The sequence below is a fragment of the Pundamilia nyererei genome, unplaced genomic scaffold (assembly GCF_000239375.1).
Source record: "Pundamilia nyererei isolate P.nyererei 1_Seehausen unplaced genomic scaffold, PunNye1.0 scaffold00066, whole genome shotgun sequence".
Taxonomy (NCBI): Eukaryota; Metazoa; Chordata; class Actinopteri; order Cichliformes; family Cichlidae; genus Pundamilia; species Pundamilia nyererei.
In genome coordinates this window covers 1,886,143-1,911,753 of record NW_005187467.1, presented here as the reverse complement: position 1 = coordinate 1,911,753, position 25,611 = coordinate 1,886,143, and the positions used below count along the sequence as shown (strand labels likewise).

General features: G+C 41.7%; 1 protein-coding gene across 1 annotated transcript; it reads left to right on the top strand.

The window, feature by feature from the left end:
• On the top strand, nt 1-24,199 carry foxo1a (forkhead box O1 a). The gene is made up of 3 exons (XM_005735975.1): nt 1-973; nt 20,701-20,892; nt 21,267-24,199. The coding sequence occupies exons 1-3, from the start codon at nt 347-349 to the stop codon at nt 22,452-22,454; spliced, it is 2,007 nt and encodes a 668-aa protein (XP_005736032.1). The 5' UTR covers nt 1-346; the 3' UTR covers nt 22,455-24,199.
• The last annotated feature ends 1,412 nt before the right edge of the window (nt 24,200-25,611 follow it).

Below are 25,611 nucleotides of genomic sequence, written 5' to 3'. Positions count from 1 at the left end.
ACAGAGTCAACAGGCTGTACGAGGAGCAGACGGAACGTCTGTAGGACTGGACAAAAACAAACCAGCGGGTCAACACACTGTGACCACGTACTCGACTTTACTTGAAAGACGTTTTAGAATCATTCTTTTAATCAGCTGATTTTTTTTTACATTTATTTTTAATTTTTTATCGACTTGGGATGTAACTTTCAGTGTTGTTTCCTGCGCCCAAGCGGAGCTCTCTTTTCCCGGTCAGTTTTATCTTGCGTTCGCTCACGTCTCCGAGGCGAAGTTGCTGCTTTTGAGGAGCGACAGGTTCGTCACAATTACATGACATTGTAACACTTTTCTCACTCACCTTTCGACCATGGCGGAAGCGCCTCAGCAGCCACACCTGGTGGAAATCGACCCGGATTTTGAACCGCTGTCGCGGCCCCGGTCGTGCACTTGGCCATTGCCCCGGCCGGAGTTTATCAACCCGGGCGACTCCAACACCTCTTCACCAGTCCCATCTGTCAAGCAGGAACCCGCCAACAACACCGAGTTCATCAACAACCTGAGCTTGCTGGAGGAGACCGAGGACTTCACAGAGCAGAAACCCATCATCCTGTGCACTGATTTCCAGTGTCAGGAGAACTGCGTCCACCAGCAAGCTCCACAGCAGCAGCAGCAGCAACATCAGCAGCATCCGCAGCAGCAGCACCCGAACCCGCAACTCCCGCATCAGCAGCAGCAGCAGGTGCCTCTGCTCTCCACCCCGGTCGGCTCGTCGTCCTCAGCGGCCGCGGCCGCCGCTGCTGCCGCTGCCCAGAGGAAGAGCAGCTCCTCCCGGCGAAACGCATGGGGGAATATGTCATATGCAGACCTCATAACCAAAGCTATCGAAAGTTCTCCCGAGAACCGACTAACTCTCTCTCAGATTTATGACTGGATGGTGAAGAGTGTGCCTTATTTCAAGGACAAAGGAGACAGCAACAGCTCTGCAGGATGGAAGGTAACTACTTGTTTTCTTATTCTTAACTGTGTGTGTGTGTGTGCGTGTGCGTGCGTGCGGGTGTGTCTGATAAAGCACTTGCTTGTGGTACTTCTTGTATAAAAGGAAAAATAAAAATGTTATTCAGTGGGGAGTTTTGGTGTGTCTGTGGGTACTTAACAGTGGGTTCACAGGGGCTTCATTGTGCTTTATGCTATGTTTTTATCTCCTGTGGTATCACTGTAATACCCCTCCAGGGATTTCTGGCTTGTCTGTGGTGTTCAATAGTCGGTTTATTGTGACTGTATAATGCATTTGGTCAGGGTTGTTTATTTTTATCATCCATCATCATTTCGAGGGTTATCATCATCTGCAGAGACTTGTGCTAATACATGATTTGCTCCCTATGCATACTTTTCCCCGGGATTGACAAAAAGCATGCACAAAGAGTTGCGTAGCTGCTATGTGTTAGTCCCATTCATGCTCACATGTCCTCTTCCATTGTTATCCATCCACTTAACGACCGTTTATGTCACCATAACTTTAGGCAGTAATCTGACTTGATGATTTATATGAATATCCTAACTAAACTGAATGTTTCTTGTCCCCAAATTAATGCTTCCCTCAGAAAATGTTTTGAGTTGTGACTTAAAATCATTTAGAAAGATCTACTCTTTCAGTTTTCTTTTTTTTTTAAGGCTAAATCACAGTTTTCCATAACAGAGTGTGTGAGCACTGAATGAAGCTTTATTTATACATCTGTGTTGTAAGGAGATACCAGCATTCATGTGTCCTAGGAACTGTCCCAAACATTACGCAAGAGGGGACTTAAAATTTCTGATGTGGTGTGACAGGCCCTCCCACTGAACACTAGTGAAGGGCGTAAACCTCTCTTTGGAGACACATAGTTTCATTGGTGTCTGACAATAAATTAATGACAGTCTACTCTCACAGCAGGAAATCATATTGAGCCTGTAGCCACACAGTGGCCTCTGTTGTAGTGTTGTAGGCTGTCTGGGCTGCCGATGAAATTTAAAGCTTTTGTTTTTTTGTGTTCCCGTGTCAGCAGGATCCCATGTTTGAGTCATGTGCTGAGAGATGACACATTCAGATCAGTCACAAAGGCTAAAGATAATTTCTTTTTTTTCCTTTGGTTTGCACTGAATCGGACTTGTAGACAGATATTTTTCCCTAATTAATCATTCACACGCGACCTGCATACTTTTGCCAAAAACTACCACAATAAACTGCCTTCCGCGTATTCATCCATTCATCTGACTTTAGTGTTTGCAGAAAGGACACAAACTCATGTTAGGCTGTCAAGTGTAGTCCTGTGAAGACAAATTAAATGAGAGTGGAAAAACCCCTCCAGTGTAGTGAAATATCCCCCAGTAAACAAAGCAGGCACTGGACAGATGTGTTGCTAGGGTGGTGATATTGTCCCAGAAGCCATTTTTCCCCTTCACTTCTTCTTTGTATGCCTTCATACTCTAAAAGGTTCCAGCTTTGTGCTGCTCTCTGGCTTTGTTGTGATTTGTAGGCAAGGTGCTTTTAACATAAAATGTGTGTTTTATTTATCGGTGAGACAACAAATGAAACTTTTGAGTGCAATGTGTCGGTGTGTTTGTGAAAGAGGTTGCTTGTTGATTTCCTCCGTATTTACCATGCTTTTAAGCACGTTTTCCCAATGAGCAAGGGATGCTAGTCATCCTTAATACTCTGTAGTTTGTTTGTAAAACAAAAATCCAAATGCTGCATTTTTATGGAAATTAAAAGAAATAATCAAGTCAAGAATCTGTAGGCAGTGTGTGGTAAGCTGAAACCTCGAAGCAGAAACACCCACATGGTGTTAGTCATGTTAAGTCTCAGGTTGCAAATTATCAATAAACGCATTTTTTTTTTAAAAACTGGATGAGCAAACTGGTTACTTGGTTATGTGTGCGTCATCATTAGTACTAGTACTCCAGTGACCATAAAACACACCCTTTTTCTTAGAGCAAAGCACTGTATTGTAATGTCTTTAAGAAGTTGCGTAGCAGAGACTGGATATGACAAGTGACTGACTGCAGCAGAGTTGCAGTGACACAGTCTTAATACGTCCTTGTGACTTCATTAATAAAACTAAACCAAAAAAAATCAAGGTTCTCACTTTTATTGCTTCCATTTAGCGTGTGACATTTTTGCGTGTGACTGGCGGCTCAGCCACCGCTTGGGCTCACGGCTTATCCTGCCATGGTGGGGGTGTAAACTGAGTAATACTGTGGGAAAGCAAAGTGCCATTCATGGCTGCGAGGGGAGTTATTCATAAAGCTCTCCTCTCACTTCCACACAGGGGGGCCATCACACATTGTCTCTCCAAAGCAACCACACTCATGAGGTGGGATAGAGAGAAAGTATCTGTGCCAAAGATGATGATGTTTAAATATAGCGTTTGAGAGTCATGCGTTTTGGGGGGGGGGTTTTGTTTATTTTTTAATTTTATTTTTACATAGAATCATCTTTTAATCCACTTAATCGGTATTTATTGTCACTGTTTCCTTTTAAAATGTGCAAAATGTCTTTTTTCTGAGACCAGGCTTTGTGATCTTCAGTCCTGCTATGTATTATCTGCCAATGGGTGAAATGACCTGTTGGAAGTATGAAAATATGTAAATTGTGTGGCAGATGTCATTCCAGAAGGACTGTAGACATACAAACAAAAGCGCTCAAGCTAAATATTGGACTGTAGTTAATCAGAGAACAACTTTGCTGCTGAAACTGTGCCTAGTCTTTAAACAACTGATTCATCACAAGGGAAAACAAATCTGCCCATTGGTTTTAACGAATAATAAATAACCATAAAAAGCTTGAGTCAACCAGCGCACCTGTCTATAATTATGAGTTTTGACAATAGAGCTATATCAGCACAAAAGCTATTAGGGAATAGCTCTAATCGGCCTCGTGTCAGTGGTGCCAAATTGCATTTTTTCTTTTCTGACTACACGAGAGACCAAACACTGATGTTCTCATATGTTAACACTTAAGTGTTAAGCACGAAAGTTTGCATAAAATCTTGAGGCAGAGCTTTTAAGATACTGCTTTGGGTAATATGCCTCATTAGTCATTGAGCTGTGAGATGCAAGCTATTTGCAAAGTCTCCACACAACTTGTGGCCATTCATTTGAACAAAACGTGGCCATAATTTGGTGCTGAGTTACATTTGTTAACATTTGTAAAGTAGACGTGGCCATCTCGATTAAGTTAGAGTTAGGTGTGTTCAGACCATTCTGTTTCTCTCAGGTAGTCTGTTCCTGTTCCTCCCCCTACCAAAAAGAATAGATTAATCCTGAATGGCTATTGATGTAGCACTTGTATCCTTGGAGAATGACACCAGCAATTGTCGAAACAATGAGAGGCTATATTGGATGAGAGCATATCGATCAACCGGTCAGTCTGATGACTACAGCGCTGCCAAATAAACTTTTGATTTTTATCCTTTGAGGTTTCATGATAATATTAAAACACTCAGAATAAGAACATATTCTGCGGCTTGTGGGTTGAAACACTGGTTGACTAAGTCGTGGACTAAGCTTTTTCATGGCCTCTGACGTAGATAGATCTCAACAACAAAAGCAAAACCCGAGTTCTTTGTTTCTAGGAAGCGTTGACTGCTCAACACCTTAAAATATTAGTTGTAATTTACCTTTGGATCAGTGTCTCAGAACCTGTTAAAGATTATTCCTCAATGTTGCTGATCTTTCAGGTAACGTGGCTCCCCTAAAGTGAACTGGTTGAAGCACGTCTCTATGATTAGAGCTATCTACTCTTAATTGTTTGACGCTGAGCTTGATTCTCAGCGCTGCTGATCCTACACAGTTGGTCGTGTCTGAACTGAGTCATGACAGCCTCCACACTTCTCAGGCCGTCTGTGACAGTGTGAATTTTGAGGACAGTTGTGCCAGGTGGGACCAGCTTGGAGAAGCTCTGAGAGTGGACTGGACATTGGCCCTGGCACAGGATGCCATCCAACAGGAAGACGAACAGATGGCACAAATGATGCATCACCAAACCTCTCTGCAGAACTGCTTATTTTTTTCCTAATATGTCCAGTTCTCCAACAGACTGCCTAACTTAAAAAAATCATGCTCCTTAAGTCACTATAAGCATAACAATCAGGATTTCATATTGCTGCACGCACACAAACATATGCATGCATTAGGTGGGCAATATTATAAACATTATGTATGCAGACACTTGCATATATGCCAAAAGTCTGTTTTTTTTGTGTATTTCTCTACTATAAGTACGTCACTACAGGATAAATATTTGCTTTTCACTGATGGAGATGGATGGCTCAGGTACACTTTGATGTCAGTTACCAGATCAGTTTGGCCATGGGTGTTCTCTGTGCTCGATGCTCTCTTGACCTGAAATTCCTCAGCCTACGCTGGTAAACACTCCCACGGGTCTCAAAGCAAACTGTGCCGAAGCAGACAAACACGTAGGTCCGAGCAGATTGTACAGCGAGCGACACGAGGGTCATTACCATGTAAATGCACCTGTTGACTCCAATCCCTCTTACCGTCTTAGTCTTACAGTAAGCAAGGTTAGCACCACATAGGTTGTGTAGTAGTTAAGTAATCAAGGGTCATGGATCCCATGTACCTGTTTAGAGTAAAGAATAATGTAGATTGTGAAACTTCAAATAGCCCAGTTTGACAAAATGAACATTGTCACTTTTCCTTTTATGATCAGAGAAACCTATTCTGTCACAAAATGAACCTCAAAAATATCAAGACAAAAAAGAAACCCTCCATAAACTCTCTGGAACACGTGGAATCATTAACAGTGACACCTGGTTCTCTATACTACTTTTAAATTGTTGACATAAACAACGGCAAAGGATTCAAGAATTCTCTTGGAAAGCTCTACTTCTAGTTATTATCTGATACCTTTGCAAACTTGTATTGGCTAATCTTTAAATTATTAGTTTAATCTCATAAGTAGAATACGTAAATGAAACATAATGCTGTTGAAAGCACCTGAACAGATCAAGTATATTATGGAGCCTTTCAGTTAAAATTACTTGAGCTTGAACTACAGTGTGATGTAGAATATATGAGATATAACGATATGAATGAAATCTGATATTATCTTGTGTTTCAGCAGTCATGATATGACTGTAGTAAAAACTGCTCTGCACTCAAATTGCTAGTGTGTGTGAGTGTGTTTTATTCCAGTATAATATGAGCTCCAGCTCATTGCTAGAAATGGTTTAACCCAAAGCTGGTTTATTAAAAGAAACGGATTACTGGTCTGAGAAATGTCTTTTGGTTTGCAGTATACAACGCCTTTAAGTTTAATTGATCAGTAATAGGATTTAGAGTCACATTGCACCCTTATTTAATGGTCTTAACTTTTGCAGATGATGCAGAGGTGAATCAGATTGCTGCTTGCTATCTAAAATGGATTTACCAGGAGTGTGGCTCAAAGAAAGGGAGAAGCTGAGAATTTAGGTATTCTAGCTGAGTGAGCAGAAAGCTGGTGGTGCTTTATCACCATTCACAGGCGGTTTGTTTCTCTGGGTCTGAATGTGTATTAGTAGGACAGATAGCTGGATAAAACAGCAGTCCTCCTGTGTTTGCTGGTTGGAAACAAACACACATGCGCACACACACACACACACTTCTCACCCCCCTGAGGCAATCAGGGAGTCCAACCTTGGCATTGCCCCAAGACATGAGGGGCAGCTGTGTTTCTCAGGCATAGAGCTGAAGGAGCTCTCCTCACCCTCCTCCCCATTTCCTGACTGCGCCGCCTGCCTCTCCATTCCTGGTTTTCTGCCTCAGCACAAAGCGGGCCACACTTGGTGTTTTGAAGGGTTACTAACTTCCATCTCCCACCCCACTACCCGAGCCCTGCCATGGCAAACCCCCAAGGAGCTAACTGCTTACTGTCTTTAGGGGAAAATTAAGAAAAGGGAGAGAAAACACAGCAGAGGACCCAGAATGCTCTAAGTTCAGTCTGGGTGATACTTGTTAGGAGTTGCATAACAAGACATTTACTGGAATCAGGGAGCCGCAGGCCAAAGTCTGGTGCCACTGGTTAGTCAGCGGAACTGTGAGGCACTGTGTTAGAGATATGTGGGACGTTAGTCTACTGTGTGTGCGCACATAACCTGGGCCTCATAATTAAAGCCCTGCTGCTGGCAGATGCGCAGACATGATGGCAGACAGACAGGCTGACACAGGGAACATTCCAGCGCAGGCTTTTATATCTTTTTTTATTGTGGCGTGATACTCTGCCTTTCCTTTTCTCCCCAGCTGATTTTAATCCAGTATCCACTTACGACCGCCTCTCCCCTTCACTTTTTGTATCGCTTAGTGCTTTGAAGTTGTGAATCACCATAGCTGGCGCACCAGAGGTGTTAGAAAGTAGCTGTGAGTATTGATGATTGCTACCTGTTAGTCTTTAACTGTCTCTGCCTAGGACAGCAGTAATTATACCTGTTATCAGTTAACATATCAGTCATTTGACCCTTTAATTGCCCATTTTGTCAATTCAAATTGTCCTCCAAGATTCAAAGGTGACACTGGTGAAACCGAAGGCTGTTTAGAATATCTAATCCTGAAAAAGAATGACATTTATCACATTTCAAAGAGGCAGTAAATGTTTGTCCTTTTCGGTTGACGTAAGTAGATCCACTTGAGGTGGTTTTGGCTGTGCGTAGTATAGCAGCGTGATACACATGATGTGATGTAACTGTGCTCATCCTCTCAAACTTGATTGAGCAACAGTGTGAAACTAGTAGTTCCACACATTGTTTCACAATGCCATGTTTTCCTTCTGTCCTGCTCCATATTTGTTTTCTTCTGAGACCCGACATTAGCATTACCCTCTGTTGTCTTTTATTGTTAGTAAGAAACACTTTGTGATATTAAGGGGTCACCAGACTGAAATAACAAGCAATGTGGTGCAACGTTGCTGTCAAATGATTTTTGGATGTTTAAATCTGCACGTGGAGCACGTGTGTTTTTATTTAGGAGTTAAGTAATTCTGTTTCTATCGCATCACATCCTTTTAACCTCACATGAGTATCAACAATTGATCCCACGTGGAGCTTCTCTCTGCATTCACGTCTGTCTGTCTCAGTCCAACAGCCTTTCCAGTTTGCTGCTCTCTGTAAAGCAGAAAAAAAGCAACATTTTTAAGTGTTTGGGTTGGCAAGATGTTCCAGATGGTCTGGCAAAAACTATGCAGCCAGGAATGAGCCTATAATGAGAAATTTTACTGAAAAACTTGAGAAAAAATAATCCTTCCTCAATGCATTTTATGACAGTAAGTGCAACTTTTGAATGTGAATCTACACCTACACCGGTTGGAAATGATGTTTTTGTCCTCAGTTAGTGACGTAGCCAGGACCACAACTGGTAACTTATTGCTAAGTTGCTTACAGAGCCTTTATCTCGCTGGAAAGGAAACTGGAAAACCCCATAAAGAGCCCCTTTCATTTCGTGATTTCAAACAAATCATGCCAAATGTGTACACGGCTGTTTCCACCGCCTCAGACACTGGCATGACAGAGCTCCGCAGCACTCCTGCCAGAGTTTTGTTTTGTCAGTTCTTTTTCTGGCTGAGGACCAGATCATTCAGGAGAGAGATCACTCAGTGATTGTAGTGTCCAGTAACTGTGAGTAAGTAGAAGTGATATACAAAAGATACCAGTAAATACTAGAGCTTCATTCAGCCTTACAGAGGAGTGGCGCCCACGCAGGTTGCTTTACGCTAGAGTTGAAAATATGAAGTTGACATCCAGTGTCGTTGTCAGGTAAACAGTCATTTAGGATGAGTCAGAATGTTTTGTTTTTAAGATTATGGGTTTGGTAGTAGCGAGACAAAACCACGTGATCTTTTTTTCCCTCTTCTTTTCACAACTTCTCACCAGTCAGGAAAATTGAAAAAAATCCTCTGTGGGGTTACCATTAAGACCTCAGCATTGTTTTATGGTGTGAGAAGAGGAACTGTGGTATGGATTAAAAAAAAATTCACCGTAGAAATAAGAAGTGAAAACCCACGGTGCTTCTTCACACTTGCAAATTTCGCATCCCATCCGTTTCTCATAGCTTATATATGAGTGTGAACTAGCTACAGACACACAAGGAGTGAACAGAGCAACACTTTAATGGGAAGGCTCACTGCTGAGGGCCCCAAACCACAGGCATTACCCAGACCCACATTGTTGTGCAATTCCTGCCCTGAAGCGATTATGCACGGTGCCTGTCAGGCTGGACTGGTATTATCACACCATCACACATCCATTTTGGCTTTCTGTCACATACATGAACACTCGTTGGAACTGTACAGCTGGCTGACATGGGTGGAAATTAAAATCTACACTAAAATCAGAAGTGCTGTTATGACTGTACATCTGAAGGCAGGTTTCCCGCTTCTTTGTCATAGGAACATAGGTTATTTCAAGGCCAAAGAGCACAAACCTATAACTGAACTGCCTTTGGGAGTGTTCCCTTTAGATTTGCATTGCTGTTGCAACATTGTTGCACTTTTGTCTGTTTTGTATAGAAAGGCCTTTGTCTGATCAAGTGCTTATGGGTGCAGTGGGTAGGGCAGTGGTTACTTGACCTTAACTGGAACTGGATTAAAACCTGAAATGTACCAACCAAACCCTATCAAAGAAGGATATCAGTTTGTCATTGTTGGCTTATGTGAGAGGTGCAAAATGCGTTTTCTCCTGTAACTGCCTGTATAAATAGCACGTCGTACGTCTGCTCAAAATAAACATCAGTGTTTTTTGCTTTTTTTTTGGTGGAGGTGAATATTGCTGTGCAGTCTGTGGGTAACATCTCTGCCTCCTAGTGCGGCTCAGCTTTCAGGGTTGCTGTGTTGGATTCTGGGAAATTTTGCCGTGTAAGTCGGGCCAATTTGATGTGTAATGACATGTCGACACATTCTGCTGTCAGTGATTCATTCATACTGTGGTTGATGTGATTGACAAGCAAGTTTTCATTGAAAAGAAAATGGTCTGTTTACAACACCGGCATTTGTTAGCAATTCAGAAGCGTTTTTGTTGTTTTAAAGAGGGAGCCATTGGGAAAATGGTGGGAAATGTTCCGATGCTCTATGAATCAAAAGAGAGAATCCTTCCTTTGTTGTCTTTCACCATCGAGCTGCTTTTGTGATATTTTGCGCTGTACTAATATTGACGCTTTAATACTAATTGTTTGGCATACATGTCTTAGGCAGTTATTAATTTCCCCATCACTCTAAAAAGTCTGAATTTCCCAATCTGCTTTGTGCAAACATTAGACTCTCAGAAAAAGTGATTAATGTATTGTTGCATAAACTTAAAGTAATAAAAGGCAGCAATGATATTATGTCAGCTGGCTGCCGTAACTATGGAAAAATAATGTTTTTTTCTAGAAACTCTTATCTCTGCTAACCTTTCTTTTTAAGAGGTGCAAACTTCAGCCTCAGACTGACAGGAAGTGGGTGGTTTGAAAGCACTACAAGGTATGCAACACGGATAGTGATGTCATCAGGAGAGGAAGCAACACTGAGAATGACGCCAGATTCAGTGGCTTCTTCCTCTTCCAGCGTTTCCTTCATTTTTCTCCTTTCTTCCGCACTGCTCAGTGCTTGGAAGTGAGTCAGTGTTATTGCTGATTATCCTTCAACACAAACTTTTTACATGTTCTTTTCAAATACTTAAATGTCGTGGTTTGTTGTGGTTTAGACTTAATATAATAATAGACACAGTATAAATGTTGACTTGCCCTGACCTGTACCGATGCCAGCTTTTTAATGATCGCCATGACTGAGTCCAGTCTAAGCTGACTTAATGTCATACTTGCCATCTCTCGCTGTACCTAACAGTGTGGGACACATCAGTCTAGTTTCACTTTATACCTCATGAGAAAACAGAGCCCTTCACAAACTCTCGTTCTTTAACTCTATCTGTGGTTACCTCTGCCGTCTTCACAATGCTTTTATATAGCATAAGAAGACGCTGATATTGAAAGTATACAGTGTGTGTCTTTTAGTGGTCTCTCTGGTTTAATTTTCAGAAAAGATGGAAATAACTTTTAAGATAACCATGAAAATATTTGGCTGCTTTGGTGTCTTCTTAAAGTTGCATTGTTGCAGTTTTTGCATTCCTGCTCCATTTGCATACTGTATGTGTTTATATGTTTTTTTCATATGTGTCACTGTAATTTCCTTTTTAAAGTGAGTCCATTAAAACCCACTTTGTGACAAAAAGAATAACTGTTCCAGCGCATCTTTTAAGGTTTTTTTTTAGCAATTTCCTTTCTCTGAAAACAGTCACTCGTGAATCACGCCAATTTTAGAACTAGAAAACAGGTAAGTGCATTACAGATGTACAGAGTCTGATTGATGTGCATATTGTTTTGTTTTGTTTTAGATTTTGTGTATAAAGCTAAAACAAGAAAAGCTATCAGGACCTGCGTTTTTCACCGTTAAACTGTGATCAGTTAAAAACATGTTAACGAACTGTAGCCAGCTATGTGTTCGGTACAGCAACTACATTTTCTCGACGATGGAAAGAGATGTAAGAAAAAGTTTAAAAGACTGCTACTGTGACTTTAGTTTCAGCCTAAGATGGTAGCAGTGATTTCCCACAGTAACAGTGCTGACATTATGCTCTCTTTTGCACTTTTGAAGTGTTAACCTCCAAGTGATGTCCTTTAATTTTGGTGACATTTTTAGTGCGTAACAGGAATCTCCCTGCTGCTTCAGAAGGTTACTTTTGAGAAGAGACAGTGTTCAGACAGTGTGGGCGGTCATTTTTTTTCTCAGATTTTCTGCTGATGTTTGAATTTTAGCAGATGTAGCTTCTTTTTTTTTCTTCTTCCACATATTGGTAAATCTTCTGAGCGGAGACTCCAGTCCAATGTATTTGTATGTAGCCATTTTCTTAAAGACATCTTAGAAATGTATCAGTGTTTTACAGTCTGATTATGCACCACTAAGGAGACCTGTGGTAATGAGAAATCCTCTCAACTATGTCACTGACTTGAGATTTTCCACTGGAAGCCATAAAATAGCTTTGGGATATCCCTGTGTTTGCTAGTTTGAACTGGGGTAAGAAACATATAAATATAACCCCCAAAACACTTCCCCCACCCCCTGTCAATCCAGTGGTGGGCCAGGCCCATGGAGGCAGGTCACCAAACAGGCACCCAGCAGTGGTCCACACACTGCATCTTTATCCATGCAGAGCAGGCAGCAGCCCAGCCCAGTAGTTGTGCCGATCAGAGGCAAAAAATATCCTCGCTCCACAGACACTGCTTTGTGCATTTACAGACTCGCATTGTGTTGCACATAGCAACACATGCACATATTTTAGCATGGTAAGCTTAGCCAGCACAACCTAGTCCCTGTCTATACACATGAGCAGCATGCTGCACAAGCCCGAGTCAAGAAATTAACGAGCACAAGAGAGAGCACAACATGTAAACAGAAAGCTGCCATTGCTCTTTTTGCTGCGTCATTATTTTCAAAGTGTCTTATGCCCATAAATGTCACCTAGACCCCCATCAAGTGTTGCTGCCAAGATTTATGTTGGATTTCTGCATCCTTTGAAATAATGGAATTGAGAATGCATGCTCGACTGTGCTCGTTCGATTGTTAGAGTATATAGTTTAAAGTTTGGTCACTCACTCGGATATTCCGCAAAGTTTTCTTTGGAGTAATTTGTCCAAATATGAGGCCTGTCCAAAGTAGAGGAAATGATAGATGATATGTTATTCTCTCACCAAGCTATGTGTGTTTGGCTCCTTAATGAGAGCAAATCCTAAGTGGGGAACTGCTTCTTAAATGTGCAGTAAGAGTTTTATCCACCATTGTGATCCTGTTGGAAAAGCCTACCTGGATAAGGCTCCACTCTTTCCTTTTTCCTCTTGTTTTGTGCAGTCAGACGGGAAAGTTGTGATTAGGAAGTTGTGGCTCTTGAACCCACTGTTTTCTCCAGCTGGTCCATTGCTTTTGTACCTACCAGGGTCTCATTTTGCGGTGTTTTGCATATAAACCAGAAGAATCAGTATCAGGACTGGCCAGCGCTTCCTGTGCGGATACAATGCAGCAGGAAGTTCACTAATAGCCACTCTGCCACTCATCTCACTCGCCACTTGTCTCACACTATCGGACGGTGATGAAAGATCCTCGAGTGTCAGTAGCTTTGCTGTTTCTGCCTCTATGCACAAAACCACTCACACACTATTTATCATTTGTCTGCAGCGTCTGAGATCGATCAACCTTCAACTTAACCAATCACCATCCACTCGGGCTTCCAAGCTCTGTATATGTGCGTGTGCGTGTGTGTGTGTGTGTGTGTCTGGACGAAGGGGGGTAGTTGCATTAAGATTGCTCGCAAAGGATTGAGAAAAGGCGATCCTGCCAAAAGGCGTCAGTAAATACATTTGCAGACAGATTTTCTCCTGCGTGACTCGCGTTTTCTGCCTTTCCTTCTCCACTTTACGACATTCATATAAGTCAGCATCTGACAATGACCATTTTGAAGAGGTACTTTCCTGGAAGACATAGAGTGCTACTTGGACTCATAGAACTCTAAAGTGAATTTGAGGAGCTGCACACTGAGTGCTCTGTCTATTGGCCTTCTCACTCAGCTCTCTTTGCCAAATTGATTTATTGAAAGTTGACGTCAACGGGTGAGCAAGGGACTGTTCTTGCTGCAACATGAGTCTGTGATCAGCTGTGGCAAGTAGCATGCATGCATGATGTCCCTGGGGAGCAAGTGAAAAGGACAAGGGAGGAATAGAAGACTAGGAAGGGGGTAGGATGTTGGGAGAGGGCAAAAAAGAAGCTATTTCTAGCTAGAACCTTTTCCTGGGGTCAATTTCCATTTTTAATCTGAGACTCGTTTTTTTTTTTTTTTTAACTGAATTGTGGCAAGATAGATTTCCTTTTATATCGCTAGCAACAGTAACACGTTTGTGCTTTCCTTAGCTAGTTTGACCTAAGGTGTTGTGCCGTGCCACTTGCTGCTATGCAAAATAAATGGCAACAATCATTTCCTTTTCCTTAGAATATGTTTTCTTTTTTAAAAAGATGCTATAAATAATGAACCCAGTTCTAAGGCTTTACATTTCCTGTGCCCTGCTTTTTATTTCCACTGCCTTTTATAATCATCGCTTTATTGACTTTAGTAAATAGGTCAGTGATTATCACTGGTCAATTCAATATTGGTGCTGAAGATAACATATCAAACTGCAAATACATGAAGTCATCACGGTCTGGTCAGATTGCTCTGCAAATGTGGCAATGTGAGTTTGTATTGGTTTATTGTTGTATATGTGTGTAAGACAGAGACAAACAAATTCATTGTAAGTAGCTTGACAATTTGGGCAAAAATATTATCATATTTTTATCATCTTGATGTAAAGAATGGTCTTAATATGCATGTAATAGCTGGAATGAAACTCATTCACTGTGTTTGTTAGACCTTAAACGAGAAGACTTAAGAAGGAGCCTCCAAAATTTTAGGTTCAAGGAGTAATAGCTGACTTGGTTTAGAACTAAATCCTAAATGAATCCAATGGTGTAAACTATTCAGCACCTTAACAGAGCACCAAAACAACCACAAAGTATTACATACAACTAAATGTCTTGATAATATGCAAAGACATAGATAATGAGCTATGAGCCCAATTCTTAGGAGAGATGTGGCTGAAAAGGAAGACACAAGCATTCGATGCTGCTAAGTGGGTCATTTTGGGGACTGCAGGTTTTCTTTCTTGTACTCATGGGATGGTAACATCCCCCTTTGGAATGGTGGGAAAAATTATCTTGCGGCAGATATTGCTCTAGTGTTTATAGTTTTAGAAATCGAAACTATTTCCAGATGCTGCAAGACCACTCTTTACCACAGATACTGATGTCTGACTCTCCATTTTCACTTTGTTCCGTCTCCATGCTCTACTTTGACTGTGAGGATAAGGTTGAGCAACCCAAAACGAGCATTTATCGGTTTGATGATTGGCCCCTGCAGTGAAAAGTCTAGTCCTCCGTTCACAGGCCTCCTGCTCAGCGAAGTGAGCTATAGCAACCCAGTTTTTAAACACTTAAAAGTATTTTTCAATGATAATGATCAAGATCACTTAATTGCATAATACTAGATGGGACAAAATATAACCTTAGTAATTTATTTTCTGATATTTTAACAGTTAAAAAAAGTGATTATGAAGATGAAAAATCCTTGCATTGTTTGGAAATTTGTGACAATATTTGAGATACTTTTGGAAAAGCCTTTTGTAGGGAATGTGGCTTTTATATGCACATAAGGAAACACTGATCAGTTACAACTAGAGTAGAAATCTCCCCAGGTATTAGACCCCACCCATCCAAAGACAAAACCAAAACAAGAAAACCCAGAAACAAAACAAAAAAACAAAACAAATGAGTCAGACTCTGGACGAAAGAGTGGTAAGTGTGTCTGACACAGAGTGGAGAAAGTTATCGCAAGTATATATTTAGATGACTTCATCGCAGCAAGCGAGAGTTCATTCGGTTTGTTGACCCATCACCTCACCTAGAGCTGTGTTCTCAACCCCATCCTGTTGTTAAGCGGGCAGACATGCTAAGCTGGTGTTAGGCTAATAGCTGGTTTACACATTTTCTGTCTTGACCATATTTCTCGCCCTTTGCCAGACTCAGCACAAGGCTCCAGACGTGACCCAGCTGCAGCTTTTAGGGCTACTTATCTTGGTGGTTTGAAATTGTGCGCATACTCTATAGGTTGTTGTCTCACGCACAGGTGCAGACATTACACATACAATAGATAGTTACAGTGAAGAGCTCCTCTTAAGGCTGAAAATTGCGTAACAAAAGGTGAAAATGCACGGTAAGGACAGCACCGTTTCTCTAATGAGTTCAGTGGAAATAGTGCATGGAAACCACATTTTCACTTTCATGTGTTCCGTATCTCTGGTAAATGTGTGTGAAGCTATAGCTGCTGGCGTGTGAGATCATAGATGCTGCACGCTTTCAGTCAGTGAGGTGGGAGCAATGTTGCACTTTATACGTGTAGCTATATGGCCTTTGCAGCTGAGGTTTCACTTGCGGGTTTACATTATTCAAAGCAGCACTGCATGTAGGTGGTGTTGCGCTCTTCTGGGGATTTTTTCATTAGACAAGTTGACATTTGAACGACTCGGAGAGCTTCCAGCACATTGGTCAATCGGAAACACCTGTGTGGCACCGTGTCTAGATTTTTGCAGGTATTTGGCTGCAGTTTGCAAGTAGAAGGAGAGGTAAGCAAGCAGGCTGAGAATAGGATAGGTAGGCAACAAAAGAGCAGAAATGGAAACAAGATAAAGAGGAGAGAGAATACTGGAAAAGAAGAGATGAAAGGAGTAGGAAAGAGTAGACAAGGCGAGAGGAAGAGGACATTGAGGACAGAAGCAAAGGGAGGGTGATGTACCGAACAGTGTGGCCTTTCAGTAGTGCTGCCAGAGAAGGAGTTTTTAAATCAGCACAGTTTGTTCTTTACTGATCCAAGCCCACTCTGTCACACAGCTCCTCTTTCTGCATTTCTCAACAGCCTACATTCAAAACACATTCTCCTGGACTCAAACCGCCCAGACAGCCACGCTGCAGCCTCCTGCCGAGTCGTGACGTATTCAGTCATGTAATTCAGTTTCAGCAGTCACACGACAACGTGAACTTTGCTTTCGTTTAATGACTGTGGTGTGACATCAGACATCAGGGATTATCGCCTGTTGTCAAACATAAACTCTTTTGGCAGCGGGTTTCGGGGAGGCGATTTTTGCGGTGTCCACTTGGCTCACGACTTCACATTCCATGCCTTTTTCTCTGCTTACTGACCGCCATGTTTCCTGTGAGACAGGAAGTCAGCTCTGCTTCCTGTCACAGTCCTCTTTCATGTGGTCACTTCCTTGTGTTTTGCCAGTACGGCTGTGCTGTGTTGACCGTGAATGGAGGTGGTGCTCCTCACGGCGAGCTCGGGAACAACGGAGAGAAGGCTACAGTGTGTGCGCGCATGTGTATTTCAGTCAACATTTATTATGATTACTCACTGCAAAGAAGATTTCTGCTCTCGTTAACTGTATATTAATTTCAAGCACATGTTAATGTGTTAGCATTGTAAGTGCAGATGGTGGGTTTTTTGTGTGTGTGTGGCAAGAAACGGAATGTTCTGCTTTTGAAATGACAAAGTGTTATTGTCAAATTTTCATGCAACATAAGATAGGACCGTCCTCCAGCGACAGTAATCAAGAGTTCACTTCTGCGAAATTATGGGTTTTGTAACCTTGCTGAGGAATGTTGATTGTGATGGCTGCCTGGCTGGGAATCCTGCCTTTACTGTTTCCTAAGAGATACTAACAAGTTGGCTGTGATTACAATTGAACTTTGCACACAGTGATTAGCTGGAATGTTTAGATTCCTGTGTACTGCAGCCAGAGATAAACCAGTGTCGCATTCAGTCAGAGGACCCCACAGCCACCCCTCCCCTACACACACACATGGACACACACACCTAAAAAAAACACGCATACTTTTAATTAAAAAGATATTAACAGGAAAGAAATAATACTTGCCTGGTCTTAAAGAAGAAAGGCTTCATAATTATGAGAGCAAAGGGATTTCCATTTGTACATCTGCATTTCTGTCTTAGTGGATCACTGTGTGCGTGTCTGTTTGTTCCCAATAGCGTGTGTTTAAAACCAATATATCACTGGTTGCAGCGGAGTGAGCTACAAAATCAAAACCATACTGTGCTGCTGTTTGTCCTACTGCCATTCCACTAAAAACATGAGCTGGCACTCTCTCGCACACACACTCGCGCGCACACACAAACACAGTGTGAGACGAGGCTTTTCCACTGGCCCCACCAGACGCACTCAGCCACACTCCCCACACGGCACACCAAGTTCTGCCGAGTTCTGGCATTTCCCATCAGAGCAGCTTTTATGACCCTTTGCTGGTACTCCCTGCCTTGCATCAATATTTTTAAACTGGGTTTTAAATTGTTTTGGATTATTACACCCCGCGTTCTAACCGTGACATTTGACAAAGCAGAAACCTGGGTCACTAAAGTAAGAGACTTTAGCTGTGACTTTCTACTTTCTGTCACCGGGATGATATAGGGCTGCAACAGGACATGCCGGCGTCGATGCACACATTGCGTTCATTCCTTGTCCCGGCAGAGCTGAAATCAGCAGCACTCGTCGCAGTCATGGGAAAGAGAGGCTCATGACCAGACTTTACTCCTTGAGTTTTGTCATAGCTACCGATGTGCAGGAGGGGGAGGAGGGGGAGAAAAGCATTTATTGGAGAATCACGGAAGGGCTGTCACGTACCTCAGATCGTGCAAACTAAACCACAACTATTGGCTGAAGCAGTTGGGTCATTTGATTCAGAGGTAATTACATTTATTGTGAAGCACCAGTGTTCATGCAGGCCCTCATGTGCCCAACAGGCTCAAGTCCTCCAGTGAGGAGGGGAAAGAGGGAAAAGTACGACACGGAACAGAAGATGTTGAAGGAAAATAAAGGACAGGGAAATAAAATATGGCGTGTTTTTTCTGAAAGTATCTGTTTTCCAATTAACATATCCAGCAACATTTATGTTATTTAAAAAAGAATCACTTCATAATGAATAGAATAGGATAGAATAGAATGCCTTTATTGTCACTATACAGTTGTACAATGAGATACAGAAGTGAGTCCAGCTGTGATGGGGGAATCATACTTGTCCTGTGACTAATGTATTTTATGGCTCTAACGGTTTGAGAAAATAATCAAATTATAACTTTGCAATTTCATGAGGATGAACTCAGTCTGGGCTTCAGAGGTTGACCCATATTACCATCTCAGCGTTTGATCATTCTTTTTGTTTCAGTCTTGCAAGCATCTCAGCTTTCGCCAAAATGACCACAAACCTTTAGTCTTTGAACCTTTTAAAAACAGATAAAGACTATTGTGTGTTTCCTGCACTGTCTAAATATACATGAAAATTGGTCAAATTAGCCGGCTGACACTTGAAAAAGTGTCACATGCTTACACATCATTTTTACATGTGACTATGCTCAATTGCAATCCAATAGGTGATGCTGAGGCTGTAGAAAGCAAAGGACAGGTACCACTGAAACAATAGTAAGCAGGTACTACATGCTGCTTTGCAACAGGGATCATTGATAGTGATAGTCTGCTGAAAGAAACCAGTAATAGTAGCAAAGCAGATGAAAATGCATGAAATGATAAACCTAAAATAAGCAACTGTGTAGATTGACAATGAGAAGACTGAGGTTGACTGCCTAAAAATACTGCAAATCCTCTAGACTGTATCAATATTTAGTCCTGCAGTCATCACCCCAGAGATCTTTAATAACTGGAATACTTTTAAAATATTAGCCAGAACTTAATTTAGACCCCGAGTTCCTCCAAGGGTTACCAGTCAGATCTGTAGTGCAGTTTGCCTTTAATTACAGAAAAGCAGTCATTTGTTTGTTTGTTTGTTTGTTTCATATCATTGTAAACTAAATGCTATGAAATCACATGTGCACTTTTTCAGTATTTCTCCAACAGATAAATTTCAATGCTGAGAAAGTCCTGTATCTCTTACTTTAAAGAAATAAAAATCACTAGCAATAAAAACTGTGTAATAGATTATACTGGTTGTAGATTTTAGTGTCCAGATTCCAAAGGGATGGTAGAAATGAGGAGAAGCGGAGGTGAAGGCAGAGCATGGGGCAGACTGTGAACCAGATGTGAAGCGGTGACTCACAGCAGGAACAGCCTTGATGACGTTAGACACCATGCATGCTAAGCCGTGTGTGTGTGCCGGGAGTTTTAGCTTTTCTTCCAAAACAACAAGCTTTACGCATGCACAGTAATGTCTGGACAAGGCTCATTACTTCATGTTAAGACCTGGACAAAAAATGATGCAGAGCCTAGAGACTATAAATTATCATCTGAGGTTAAATGGTCACTTCAGTGACAGCTTAGGCTGATGTAGAGTTTTAAAATCATTACGGGCTGAACAGCAAATTAACTCTGTGATGTTGAAGAGCCAAGCGTCCCAGTGCACTTCCAACTTCCAATAAAGCAGGGGCGACGTGCTGTCTTACTCTCTGCGCTGTGCTTAGCAGACATTTGTTCAATATTCTCGCTCTTTTGTTTGCTCTGTTTTAACAACGCTTCACTAGCTTCCTGCACAAAAATTAGTTTTTCCACTGGTGGTGTCACTAAGCAACGTTAGAGCGCAGCATAAGTGTGTCTGTAAGGAGGAAAGATTAGTCTATTTCCTCCCTTTGATTTTGAACTGGTTTAAACAAGACACATAGTTAGGAGGAATGTGGTATAATAGCGTTTTACAATAGGCCCTTCTGTTTTTGTGAGGGAAAGCCCGCACCTACAGTGAATTTGGAGAAAAGAGTGTCTGCAGTTTAATCCCCGCTCTGTTTAGGATATTGCTCATGGAGTAAACTTACTGACATCTATTGTCTGTTTGCTTGTGCACATGTGTTTTTTGAATAGCGAGCGGCATTAGATTGTTGAGTGACATTAAAATCTCCGCTTTCTCCTTGTAAGTCGGCTGTAAAGCTGAGCGTGTTTTTACAAAGGACCACCTGTACAGATGGATTTGCACTTGTATGATGAATCAGATCTGAGGTGTTGTCGGTAAAGGGCATGCTTAAAACCCTCTGTTTGTCCGCTGCTCACCCAGCTTTTCTCTTTCTCCCTCTGCTCCAGAACTCCATTAGACACAACCTGTCCCTCCACAGCCGCTTTATTCGAGTGCAGAATGAGGGGACGGGCAAGAGCTCATGGTGGATGCTAAACCCGGAGGGCGGGAAGAGCGGCAAGTCCCCGCGACGCAGGGCAGCCTCCATGGACAACAACAGCAAGTTCACCAAGAGCAGAGGAAGAGCAGCAAAGAAAAAGGTAACTCATGCTTGCGAGGTCAGAAAGAATTCTTTATTGATTTACATATTGATTTTATTGATTTTTTTTCAATACTTGTTTACTCACTGTGTATGCAATGTGTACAGTACCTTGAGATAATGTGTTAATCTGCCATAGTTTAAATAAAGGTTAATTGAAGCTGATTAACATGAAAAATATGCTATTGATTGAAAAGTAAAGTCACATTCTTCATGTCTTTAACTTTGTTCTTATATTACAATATATGGACACTGACAGCTTAGTAATAGTCAGCCCTGTGTTCAATGGTTTCTGCCTCACTTACAAACTTAAACTGACGTCTCTGGCATGCATAATATTACTGGTTCACTGACAGTCTTCCTGTCTCCCCTCAGCTGTCCCTGCAGGGCGGCCCTGATGGAGGTGCAGACAGCCCAGGCTCCTACTCCAAGTGGCCTGGCAGCCCCAACTCCCACAGCAATGATGACTATGATGCATGGAACAGCTTCAGGCCTCGGACCAGCTCCAACGCCAGCACTCTTAGCGGTCGCCTCTCGCCCTTTGTGCCTGAGGATGACCTTGGAGAGGCAGACGTGCATATGGGCTACCCCGGAGCCCCCGGGGCCAAGATGACAGGCACGCTGCCCAGTCTCACAGAGATGACAGGCTCTCTGGGACACAGTTCTGAGAATGTCATGGAGAACCTCCTGGACAACCTGAACTTGCTCTCTCCAAATAACTCTCAGGTTGGAGGAGGGGCGACAACCCCTGGCTCCTCCCAGTCCTCCCCTTCTCCAATGATGCAGCCGAGCCCTGGGTACCCCTCTTACAGCTCGCCCAGCATGGCTTCCCAGTCTCAGCAGGAATACCACAAGTGTGTGTATGGCCAAGCAGGAATGAACAGCCTGTCATCTATGCCACTGCAGACACTGTCAGAGAATAAATCCAGCTTCGGGCCCAGTATGAGCCAGTACTGCAGCACCGCAGGGCTTCTGAAGGAACTGTTGACATCCGATACGGACCAGCACGGAGAGCTAATGCCATCAGTGGACACTGTTGTGTCTCAGTCCAGCGGAGGCTGTATGCTGCCACCATACAACAGCAGCCAGCATGCGGCCAAACTCATGGGAGGAGGAAGCAGTCATCCACATGGTCTCCCTCACACTCATCCCCACAATGTGCACAGCCCAGCCTCAGCCACATCATCGGCTATGAATGGCCGTTTGCTCATGACCTTGAACTACAGCGGGGGCGCCGCACGTTTACCGACAGCCAAAAGCCAGATGCAGATGCCTTATGACCTCTCTGCCCACCTCGGCGGGGGAGGCATGCCCGGCGGCTTCTGTCCTCTTAACACCAACAGATATGGTCGACCAGGATTGTCAGCACCCTCGCATCAAGAAAAACTGCCCAGTGACCTGGATGACATGTCCATTGAGAAGTTTGAGTTTGACATGGAGACAGTCCTCCATGACACTCTAATGGACGGGGACTCATTGGACTTCAACTTTGAGCCAGTGGTGACCCAACAAGGTTTCCCACATGGGGTGAAGACCACCACGCATAGCTGGGTATCAGGTTAGAGACTGTGATTCACAAAAAAGTTCTTTCTACTTAAATTCCCGTTGCTGACATGGTCACAATCAGAACTGACATCGGACTAAAAATGTATCTGAAGATACATTCCTCATCTGGACATAACCTGCAGTCACTGTTCCACCATCATTTCTGTTTCAAAAAATACTTCTCAGATCACTGCAGCAGACTTGACCGGTCCTGATCTGCTGAGGACAAATGACCACCAGAGTTCTTGAAGGTGACGTCAGGATTATTTTCTGAAATAAGTCAGTGCAAACTAAGTGCCAAACGTTTTGCCTTAACATATGAGCCAAACTGAAACACACGTCTCTGGTTTACTATACAGTAGTTGTAATCTTTGCAGACAATACTGCCAACTACAGTACCATCTCATCATGGTCATCTGCAGAAGCAGCAGCAGAGCAGTCTGTTTAAGAACTTAAACTCACACCAAGCTGTTTACTGTGTCACATCAATCAAGATTTTTGTAATGGTGATCGATTACTGCTGCGGAGAAATCAAAGAAGGTAATCTGGCGAATGGGTTATGTTGACAGACATGATTTAAAACAAGAAAAAAAAAGAGAGATCTTTCTCAACGGATCCTTGAGTGATGTTACATAAAAACGTACTTCTTGAATGTAGATATTGTAATCATACAGTTTGTGAAATCATTTCTTGTCATGTATTTTTCACAATTGTAAATAGTGTTTACAGAATGGAAGCAAAAATCGAGGCAGCAGAAATGAGCCCCACAGAGAAAACTGGATCAGACTCTTTTCAACCGTGCTAAGTGGACAGATCTGCGCTAGAGATCAATCAGGCTGTAAAATGAAAACGCGCGTTTTGATTTCTTGTAAATACATTAAGAATGTCTATTAAAAATGATGCAGTTAGATGTTTACTAGATTCAGCATAAATTATTTGTGGTTAATAGAGATTTATGCTGGTGCATAACCTGCACTCAGACATGAGAATTGTTCTGGGTCATTCGTCACTCTGAACCTTAATACCACAGGGGCCTATTTATTGTGCCTAACAAAGTAAATTTAGACTGCGGGCTTGAAGGGTTTTATATTGTAAATGTCTACGGTCCATACGATACTCAAATCCAGCAGTCTTGAAGAACGGTGAACTCTTTCTTGTCAGTTTCCTACTTTGACTTTTCTTTAGAAGTCGGGAAGAAATAAGTGACTGTAAATTGTTATTGTTATGGTTTCCTGAACACTTTTCGGCGCTGTGAATGTTACAAGGTCAAGACGGTTTGGATAAAAGATATTCTCAGCGCTACTGTTGTTTTCACACCAAGGCTGCATAACACCTGCAGAAGATGCCGCCAGTAACCAGCCTGTGCCCTGCTCAGTTTCACAACTTTTTTGTATTTTCTTCTGTGTCTTAAAAGGTTACTGTGACTGATTTAGATAGCACAGCGTCCAAAAGAGCCCTCTCATGCTGTCAGTAGGAACAGCCTTACTGCTTTCACTGCCCCTCCTACCTCTACATATCATCGTGTCCTTCTAAACATTTGATATTATGGTATCACGTGACTTGATAGCGCAAATTATCATTTCCGTAACAGGTCTGTTTTAAATTATTGTTCGTTTTCCAAGCAAACTGCCACTAAGTGTTACGTGTCTGATTCTTTATCTCAGCTTGTATATTTGCATTTTCAAACGGTCGTTTCCCAGTCGTTGCTGTTCTAGCGACAAACTTTTCAGCCCGTCGTTGACTTTTATTAAGCAGAATCAAAAGTAATACTCAAGATTATATCTGTAAACATAATTGGTTCTCATAAAATTGACTGGTTAGGTGGCAGAGAGACAAAGGCAAAAACTGAAAGTCACCTATTTACATTAGTCTTGATGTTATGATGGAGAAACCGCACACAGCAGCAGGCGATTCTGTGTCGCTAATGAATTTACCTTCAGCCACAAGTGAAGGTTCTTGAATTAGTTTTAAGTTTTCTCTGGTTGAAATGAAAACCTGCAAACTCCAAACCAGCAAATGATCCGACTCCAGTGACGTAGATTTTTTTCTTTTCTTTTTTGAAGCCAGGGAGTAAGCAAGTTTATGTAGAGTCAAATTAAATGCTTAACATTTCAAAAGGCAGAGGAGCCAATATAGAAGCTGCTTTTGGGCTTTATTGCCAGGTGTTGCCTTTTCTTATCCAAACATGCCATAATGTACTATAGCCAAATTTGCCTTTGAAGTCAAAGTGATATATTTAGCATTTTTATCATGTTATATGTTCAGAACTATATATATATATATATATAAACATATATATATTTGTGCCGGTCACTCAAGTCAGGATAAACTGTAATGAATCCACATAGGTTCACTCTAAAAGTTAAAGAGTTGTACTAAGTAAATTATATCTTTACATTTTTAAATGATTTAATCTATGCATTGTATTCTTTAATTTTATGTTGCTATTGTTCTATTTTCCTTTTCTTTGAACTTTTAACAGAGATATTTTATTGTAACATAGTGCTGTGAGATGTTATGGTGTTGTCAAGACTCTATGTTTCAGATAGTCTATGGGGAAAAAAATGAAGTTTATTTAGAAAATAGAAAATGCAGTGATTGATATGCTAAGCTTTTGTAAACTGACAATGTTGTTTTTATTGTATTCAGCTACAGTTTTTAGAAAATGGCATCAAAAAGCAAATTAATGAAAAAAAAAATGTCAAAGATTTATCGCATTTTTAAAATGAAACACACAATATTTATTCATTAGAGAAGTCCTGCTCAAAATGCAGATCCTGGACCAATTCAGATATTGCACTTTCACTTGTATATTTAATAACTAAGGGCTCCTCGTAACAAGAGGAAGAGTTCCTATTACATATTTTAAATGAAAATCTGTTACATTTACCTTGAGCAGGTATACAGGAATAAATTGGAATTGTGCTGTGTGATATGCAATCAATACAAATATGTAACATGTTCAATATTAATGTATTAAAACCTAAATAAATGTACTTATGTGTAAAGGATGTGTCATATTTGTCATTCGTCAATATATATTCATATAAGAGAGTCTTCATGCAACTCCTTACAGTCCCACGAAAAACAACGTACACCCCAATATCCAGATGCTTTTAGACGCCTTACCGGTTTCTCAAATCACTGTGGGGGGATTTTGGACCACTCTTCTTCA

Coding starts and splice junctions, on each gene's coding strand:
- foxo1a (XM_005735975.1), top strand. CDS start 347: ATGGCGGAAGCGCCTCAGCAGCCACACCTGGTGGAAATCGACCCGGAT. Junction 974..20,700: donor ACAGCTCTGCAGGATGGAAG/GTAACTACTTGT, acceptor CCTCTGCTCCAG/AACTCCATTAGACACAACCT. Junction 20,893..21,266: donor GAAGAGCAGCAAAGAAAAAG/GTAACTCATGCT, acceptor GTCTCCCCTCAG/CTGTCCCTGCAGGGCGGCCC.